Here is an 8,514-nt window from a genome sequence, read left to right as displayed (position 1 = left end):
TGACTCCACATCGGAATACTCATTTTAGGCCGTAACTAAACTGAACATAATTTGAAGATCCTCATCAAGATTCCTGCATACTACACGAATTTTGTTTTTCGATTTCACTAATCACCTCCAACTGAACAATAGTGGCGCTTATTGTGGAGAATTTTACCACGACAACACACATGATGTTAAAACTGTACATATATTATACATATTTTTCAATTGTCATAATGATCGTATTTTCTCAAGACGCAATGGATTACGTATGTAATAATTATAATTGTTCGCTATTTATGATACCATATACCTATACACTTACTTGTTTTCGATTTTTAAGGCAATCCAAATATTTTACTGTTATGTGTGTAATTTGATTTACTATTTTAGTAAATACCTGGGCCTTTTGTAGTTTTTGGCCTAGTTATATACTCCTATTCAACAATAACGTACATTGACGTACTAAGTCAATGCATGGGTAATTATTTTTTTATTAACTTTTAATGCGATTATCGCATTGTGATAGACACACAAATGTGTAATAGAACATACCAAAATCTTTAAGCTTTGCGTAATTTTCTGCTTTCGTAGACAAAAATAAAAGTTCTATTAACTTCTGGAAACTTCCAGAAGATCTGTGTCACAGCTACGGGCAGCGCAGGCGGCATTTTTTGCAGTAAAGTTGATGTAACTCATGGAAGTTCCTGTAAGGGAAAGTAGGGTCAGAAGGGGCAAACTGGACTTCAATTTTGTCTTAAATTATTTTTAGTATTTGTTTCGGATAGATAAAAAATAAATAAATACTTTTTGTTCTTTGTTAATTTTTCACCGCGGGCGATAATTCTCGAGAAAATTAAGAAGGAAATTGAAACAACATGTTAACGCCTTAAATTCGGTTCTGGCATTTGCCGGCCGCTGCCGATTAACGTACTTATAAATTATCTATAATCTTACTAAGGTCACTAGATGCTATGAAAATCTAAATTTATATATTTACACAATTCTTACTGTTAGTATATTATATTCTTTTCAGGGTTACTTTGATCTTTTGATAACAAAATTTGAAAGATGCAATGGGCCGAAACGCTTGAACTGCGCCAATTTTAGTGCTGATATTCAAGATGGACGCACAATCCTTTATGACATGAATGTCACTGAAAATGTGAAACCTTCTAAGGTCTTGTAACTTAAACTAAATCAAAATTTTAACAGATCGAGTAACTTATATGTAATAAATCATAAAAGGAACTATAATTACCGAGTTGAAAATTTCAAAATAAGCTCTTCGTTGCTATCGCCATAGCAACGAAGAGCTTATGCCACGATAATATGTATATTAACGTTTTAAAGTTAGCCGATCTTATAATTTATATACACTAACAGAACGTAACATTATGAAATTGCCGTTATATAGAAATTAATGAAAACTTAAAAAATAACATTCATTTAATCAAAATATGTATCCAAGCTGTGCCAGCAATACACATCACCATCTTGTTGGAAGGTCATTTTTTTTCCGTGATAGAAAGAACAGTAGGGCATGAAAATCAACGAAATTTAAACCAAGCAATTTAAACCATTTATTTACCATACACAATAATACGAAACAGAACATATGACAATATTATCGAAACAATAACTTACTTCAATAACTTTTGGGGCTTTCGTTGCTGTTGTGAACGGACGCGCGCGAAATTCTATCTGCGAACTTAATATGTGAATACGCATTGTACCGGTATGCTTACAATGAGTGAGCGTAACGAAATGATAGTTAATGAATTACTAACTTTTCTACAAAACAAGTTAGACATTATTGACGAGTTAAGCTTAGTGTAAATTTGTGTGTGGTAATATTCCCATAACGAAGTAGAGGCTGCAAAAATGATCGTGTTTAATCTAATACCAGATGGTTCAACATGTGTGATCAGGAAAGAAGACGACAAAAAGAAGAAAAACATCAAGGACATTCTTAAACTTCTTAAAGAAACAGACCCGGATAAACACCCCATTTTCGTAGTCAAAAATCTGAACCGTCTACCACCCGTGACATTTGATCACGTCGATATGTCGAGACTTTTAAAAGATTTGACACTGTTAAAAGTCGAATTAAATAGCTTGTGTGAGAATTCAACTTCTAAAGAGGATATCGGGCAAGTTCAGCACGAATTAAAACAACTTCGTTTAAATAAGAAGTCATTGTCAACTGCGTTAACACGAAAACACAATAGCCGTCTCCACTGACGTCACATCAACAGAGCGGAGAGACGGAGCAGCGTGTGTTGAGTCACCCAGCGACTTCTGCCGCGGCCGCCTGCGACATCACCTCAACAAGTTATCTCGGGCGATGCAACTATCGGTGGTTTATTTACGCCTAGCTACAGGGATATTATAGCCCGCACATTGTTAACGCAACCTAGCAAGGCGCCTAAACAAAGCGTAAACGAGTTAAACGTTAATGACAATGGTGATAAGGATTTCATACCGGTTGTACGTAAGAAACCTAAAAAGATATTCAATATAAGAGGTACCTTAGAAAATAGCCACAGGCTTCGAGTAGCGGAGACATTATCTGCTATTTATGTATCGAGATTTACAAAGGTTATTACCGAAGTCGATATAAAAGGTCATATTTCAGACATGGGTGAAGAATGTCACAGTGTAATGCTACTGAAACAAAACCGTGCAACATTGTTTAACTCTTTTAAAATAGAAGTACCGAGTTATAAGAGAAATAAATTCTTAAGTGGAGAATTCTGACCTGTTGGACTTGTGTTCAGATGATACAAGGAACGTTGCTAACCCCGCTCTTACTAAAATCAGGATGGTTAGTGCCCAAATAAACAAAATTAACATGATCACGTTTAATTGCAAGTTCATCAAGCGTTCTTCCTTTTCTCCGTATCTCCAGCACGACCTTGGTTTTGTTCAGGAGATCGATGAGTATTTTGGAGCATTTGCTAAGTCTTCCGTGGATAGTCAAATGGGTGTTCTACGCGGGCGGCCTTATGGTGCCATACTGTGGAGAAAATCGATCTTCCCGAACGTATAGATCGTAGACTGTGCGTGTAATAGGCTGGCTGCGATACAGATTGATCTCAGAGGACTCAGCATTGTAGTGTTCATCGTGTATATGCCCGTGGACGTTGAAGACAACATGACGGAGTTTACGAACGTACTTTCTAGTATGATTTTTTCGGTTATTAAGTCTCGGTCAACCGGTTACCCGGTTTCTTCCGATATTTTTCTATTGTCAGCGCAATGCAGGCCGCGCGTAATACAATACGGAGTGTTGTCGTGGAGTATGGTTAACAGTGGTCTGATCACTTCCCGTTGATCATTACGTATGAAATGTAAACTGTGATGTCTAAAGTAAGTAGTTTTCTCTGTGATAGTAGATTATTCTGTTTATCAACGTACAAAAATGGCAATTACACTACTTTCTTCAACAGAAGAATTGAACTTTTAATAATTTGTTGTACATGGACGTGATTACACACGAATATGTATGGATTTTAGATTCTAACCGCAATATCAGTTACGAGTTTAAGACGTTTGTGAAACGGTTAGGAATATTGAACAACATAGGAATGAAAAGTATAATAAATGATCTATTTAATTTAATAATAGACATTGAGAACCATTATTATTACAGAGTTAAGGAATAGCTATGACAAGGACACTAATATTTCAAGCGACACTAATGACATGGACGACACAAATAACAGTAATTTATTTCGTGACCAATAGTATAAATGTTTTACACCAAAATATTGACGGACTATTAAACAAGTCAAACCTGCTCATATTGTCGCTAGATGAATTAACGAACAGCGGTAAATCTATAGATGTTGTGTGCATTACAGAACACAACATGAAATTGGAAGACCTAGATGTTCTAAATATACCCAATTACGGACTTGGTTCTAGCTTCACTGGAAACAATAGAAATGGAGGTGCATGCATCCTGATTAACCATGGCTTGTACTATAAAGTAATCAATCGACATTGCTTCCAAATTGTGTGTTACAAACATTGTTGAATGCTGTGCAGTTGATCAAACAGATCGTAATTTTATTGTTATGTGTATATATAGAGTTCCCAAAAATTAATCAAAATGTTTTGATATATTTTATAACAATCTGCGGGATATACTGACCGAAGTATGCTACCAAACAAGGAAAAAGATCATTATATGTGGCGCGTTTAATATAAACACCTTAGAGCACTCCAAATTATCAATAGAATTTAAAAACATGATAAGGGTTTTCATTTGAAATTAGCATTAAATGAACATACTCGCCCAAGACGCGGTACGTGTATTGATAATGTTATACATAATATTAATGGATGTGAGGTGTAAAAAAATAAAATAAATTAAAATTTATTTCACAAAACATGATTATTATACACAAAAGTATCTTTGTAATGGCGCCAAAAAATTAGAATAATTTACCGAAAGTATTGAGGTCTGAAAAAACTTATATATTCAAAAAACAATTAAACAACTTACTGACTAATAAAATTTACTATACAGTGTCCGAATTTTTAAATGACAAATCCCTAACTACATTGTCAGATTTTTGATATTTATATATCTTTTTTTATGTTACTAGTTTTATTATTTTGACATTTAATTATATTTCTACATTAAAATTATTATATTTGAAATTGACTCATATAACTAACATTGCCTCTAAATTGCTTACTGAAATATTAAATCCATGTGTGCACGCTTATGTCATATTAGAAAAAATAACATGTTATATCTGTATTTAGTCTGTTAAAATGCATGTGAATAAATGTATAATTAATAACACTTCAATACCTTTGTATGCCTAATGTTTGGCCGGACACAGCGAAACTCTACTTATTTTGTACATGTCAACTTCCAAATAATCTGTGTTTTTACAAATAAATTAATTATGATTATAATGATTATGATTATGCTATTGCAACTGAATATACATTTCAATGCTCTGAGACCGACCTCGGAGTATTGCAGCGCCAGGGGTCGGTATACGACGGAATCCACCGGTGTGCGCCGGAATCCACCGATATGTGCCGGAATCTACCGATATGCACCGGAATCTACCGATATGCGCCGGAAGCTACCGGTGTGCGCCGGAGTCCGGCTAACTACGCTGCCGCGCCGGGATCTTTTCGACTGCGTGTTCGCTAGTAGAACGGAATCCAATCCGATGCCGCGACATTCCCGTGGATTCTGCGTTACGCTGGTGGAAGCTCGTGGTATCGTCAGGGTGTCCCTTATCAGTGTGCGCTGACGGGTATAAGATACCCTTCAATGCTCTCCCCGTTGGTTTTCGCTAGTATTTAGATGCCTTGATTTAAAACACATATTCCTTTGCAATTAATTGCTATTAAAAATTCCGCAGGGCAAAATTGTGGTGATGGCGAACCAAAAACAACTTGTAAGACTCCAGATGGATCATCCGTGTGAACATCTCTTCCTGAAACCAATTATGTTTATGATTCTGAACGTAACACAGAATTGTGTGATTTCGAAAGTACTTACATTATATTTGCACACTTTTTCAACCGCATAAAAATACCTATTTACGCACGGCTACAGCGGCAGTTATACATTTCCAATATAAACTAAGATACGACACCACCAGTAGTCATAACAATACTAGATAGATTTGAGAAGACCTATTTGTAGTGGTAATGTACACACGCCAGCACATCAGCTACACATTGACGTATCTTGTTACGTTGCACCGGAGGCGATTTTCGAACAAAAATGTGTAGTCTGATGTGCCGTTGTCCGTACCTTGAGTTGTGTGGCCGTTCTTACTAGCAAGCATAATAACATCTATCTGGTTTAGAGTCGCGTGTTACTACATATTTTGAGGATATCTGTTCGGTAGTGGAGGCTTCACCTCGTGTGCCACCAAAAACAGGAAAACGTTGATTCTGCATACCACATAGAGGGTGTAACAAAAGTTGCAATTATTCTCAAAGACCATAATGTACTCATGAATACAAATAACTTTATTAATTAAATTTTTATTGAATTGATATTCAATTATTTTTTGTGAAATTACTCCACTAGTTTGTTATGATTATTAATACAAAGATCGAACACTCAGAAAAAACACTCAGAAAAAATTCCTTCGATCCGGTCGGATTCAAACCGACGTCTTCTTGCATACCGTGCCAGACGCTATACCAACTAAGCCACGGAACGAACCAACGGAATAGCGACATCTCTCGCCAGGACTGGTAGCTGTAAAAGTACTAACTGGGTGATAAATCTATCATAGATTTCTCATAGATGGCGCTACGACTAAAAAGTCGTTGAAAGACCAAGTACAAAGACACGACGCAAGCACATACAAAAATTTGTGAGGTCCGTTGGTTCGTTCCGTGGCTTAGTTGGTCTTATTAGCGTCTGGCACGGTATGCAAGAAGACGTCGGTTCGAATCCGACCGGATCGAAGGAATTTTTTCTGAGTGTTCGATCTTTGTATTAATAATCATAACAAATAACTTTGTTCTACAACTTTTGATAAACCACAGAAACACTTTCGGTTTCTCATCAACTTGAATCAATTATTTGTCAATTTAAGTTTATGTGGTAAGCGACACGCCTGTCCATAGCAACTGCATTGCCACGCAGAGCTTTGAATCGCAAAGATCTGAGGGGCACTGCTACAGCGCCCGTCACCCTGAGACACAAGTTGACAAGTCCCAAGTGCCAGTAATTTCGCCAGCACCCTCACCCTTCAAAACCGGAACGTGTGAAGTCCCCAATCCGCGAACTAATGTCAGGGACTAAGGCCTAAACCCTCTCCCCAGAGGAGACTCGTGCACAGGAGTGGAATGTATAATGGGTGGATGATATGTAGATAATTCCTAAAACCTTTTTTTACAGATTTAGGATTAGCTTTAACTAAACATTTACTTCTTTCAGGGTCGCTATACTAGCGTCGTAGATATAGAAAAAATTGCCCAAGCATACTATGGAGGAAAGTTTTTTTACGGCACTATAACCTTTATTGCAACGTTTTACAACAACAAATGCAATCTCTCTTGTGCCAAAGTCAAAGTTATCTTTAGTCCTAAAGATAAAGCAACGGGTACAAGTAAAAAGTAAACAATTTATTTTTAAAAATGACATTTTATTTCGAACTCCACAACAATACCGTTTAGGCTGTTATTGCAATGATGCAGTTGACAATGTTGACATCAATATTATGCAATTTTTTCATTTTTTATTTTAAAATAAATCACATTATAAGCAATTGAACGATTATTTAGAGTAGAGCATCTCAGAATTGTTTAAAGCATATCCTGACGGATAAATGGAAAATTCCTTTGAGTTATCCATATACAGGTACACTTTTGTTCCAGTAATGTTAATAATTCATCAAATTTTACTTTCATACAAAAAAAATTAAATACACACGTCAAATGTGTCTATGGATCAAGCTCGTTTTTGCTACTTACTGAAAATCAGGTTTTTTTTTTACACCGTTATATTTTTTCAATCCATTAGGTAGTGTTAAAAAAAATTCATTAACAAACCCGACTTCAGTAATTGGCAAAAACGTGCATGATCCCTTGACTCTTTTGATGTGTGTAGATTACTCTAAAGCATCGAGTATATTAATAACTCGGTGCGGTAATAAAAGAAAGCGTTAGCGAGGGCGCTTGGACTTACTTACTACCTTACTACCAAATAGAGGTCTAAAAAGCGTCAGACAATACAACAGAAAATTAAAAGTTTATTTTTAGTAACTTAATTATGTTTTGTAAAAAGTCATGGAACTAAAGTTGTTGTTTATGACATTAGTGATACAGTCCTGGGAGACAATTAGTGTTTTACAAATAACCCTGCATACATATTTTTCTCTTCACGCCGTTTCCGATCGAAGTAGGCAGACACCACAGCCTTCCGCTTATTACAATCCTGACGTAGATATCTTTCGCGTCATATGCCTTCACAGATAGGATAAAGAAGAAGTGGTATATAATTCCTATACAGCTTGTTCATCAGCAGTGAAATACGAGTAATAGAATTTCCATATACTTCACACGAATCACATCTGTTTGCCTTATTAAGTGTTCTAGTTATAAAAACTAATACTGTTCTAAAGGTGTACGAAAGGAGCCTCCCCGTACGATACACATTTCCTCAAATCCTTTCACCGCTATGGCAGCAATAGTGTATGCCATCGACACAATAAGAGAAGAGAAATATTGAACTGATCAATAACCATTACACTCATATATAATTTTATTAGTCCAACGTACAACTACCTCGTAATATTCACAACCCACTTATTTTAATCATGACGCCTAACAATTTTCTCTAAGGATGTAGCGGCTTACTAAACTCATACAAAATACCACATACTAAGCACTTTGACCATTTTCACACGCGTAAAGTTAATGAATTGCAAACCGAGACATACTGAGTTAAGCTAGACTTAAAAAAAATAGCAATATTTAGGAGCAAGCAAGAAAAGTATAATAGATTACACTACACTTAGAGCAGTGTAGTAT

At 35.9% G+C, this 8,514-nt stretch overlaps 1 protein-coding gene across 1 annotated transcript; it reads left to right on the top strand.

Annotated features, from left to right (window-relative positions):
- Positions 1-242: 242 nt before the first annotated feature.
- On the top strand, positions 243-7,102 carry LOC113227087. The gene is made up of 4 exons (XM_026459959.1): positions 243-251; positions 1,019-1,162; positions 5,379-5,510; positions 6,920-7,102. The coding sequence occupies exons 1-4, from the start codon at positions 243-245 to the stop codon at positions 7,100-7,102; spliced, it is 468 nt and encodes a 155-aa protein (XP_026315744.1).
- The last annotated feature ends 1,412 nt before the right edge of the window (positions 7,103-8,514 follow it).

This window comes from Hyposmocoma kahamanoa, unplaced genomic scaffold (assembly GCF_003589595.1).
Source record: "Hyposmocoma kahamanoa isolate Upper Pololo Valley unplaced genomic scaffold, ASM358959v1 202, whole genome shotgun sequence".
In the NCBI taxonomy this organism is placed as follows: Eukaryota; Metazoa; Arthropoda; class Insecta; order Lepidoptera; family Cosmopterigidae; genus Hyposmocoma; species Hyposmocoma kahamanoa.
This window is presented reverse-complemented; position numbering and strand designations above follow the sequence as displayed.

Bases quoted from the DNA above. Each gene is read 5' to 3' on its own strand.
- LOC113227087 (XM_026459959.1), top strand. The intron at 1,163-5,378 runs GTCTTGTAACTT...AAAATTCCGCAG, and splicing joins AAAATGTGAAACCTTCTAAG to GGCAAAATTGTGGTGATGGC. The intron at 5,511-6,919 runs GTACTTACATTA...TACTTCTTTCAG, and splicing joins AGAATTGTGTGATTTCGAAA to GGTCGCTATACTAGCGTCGT.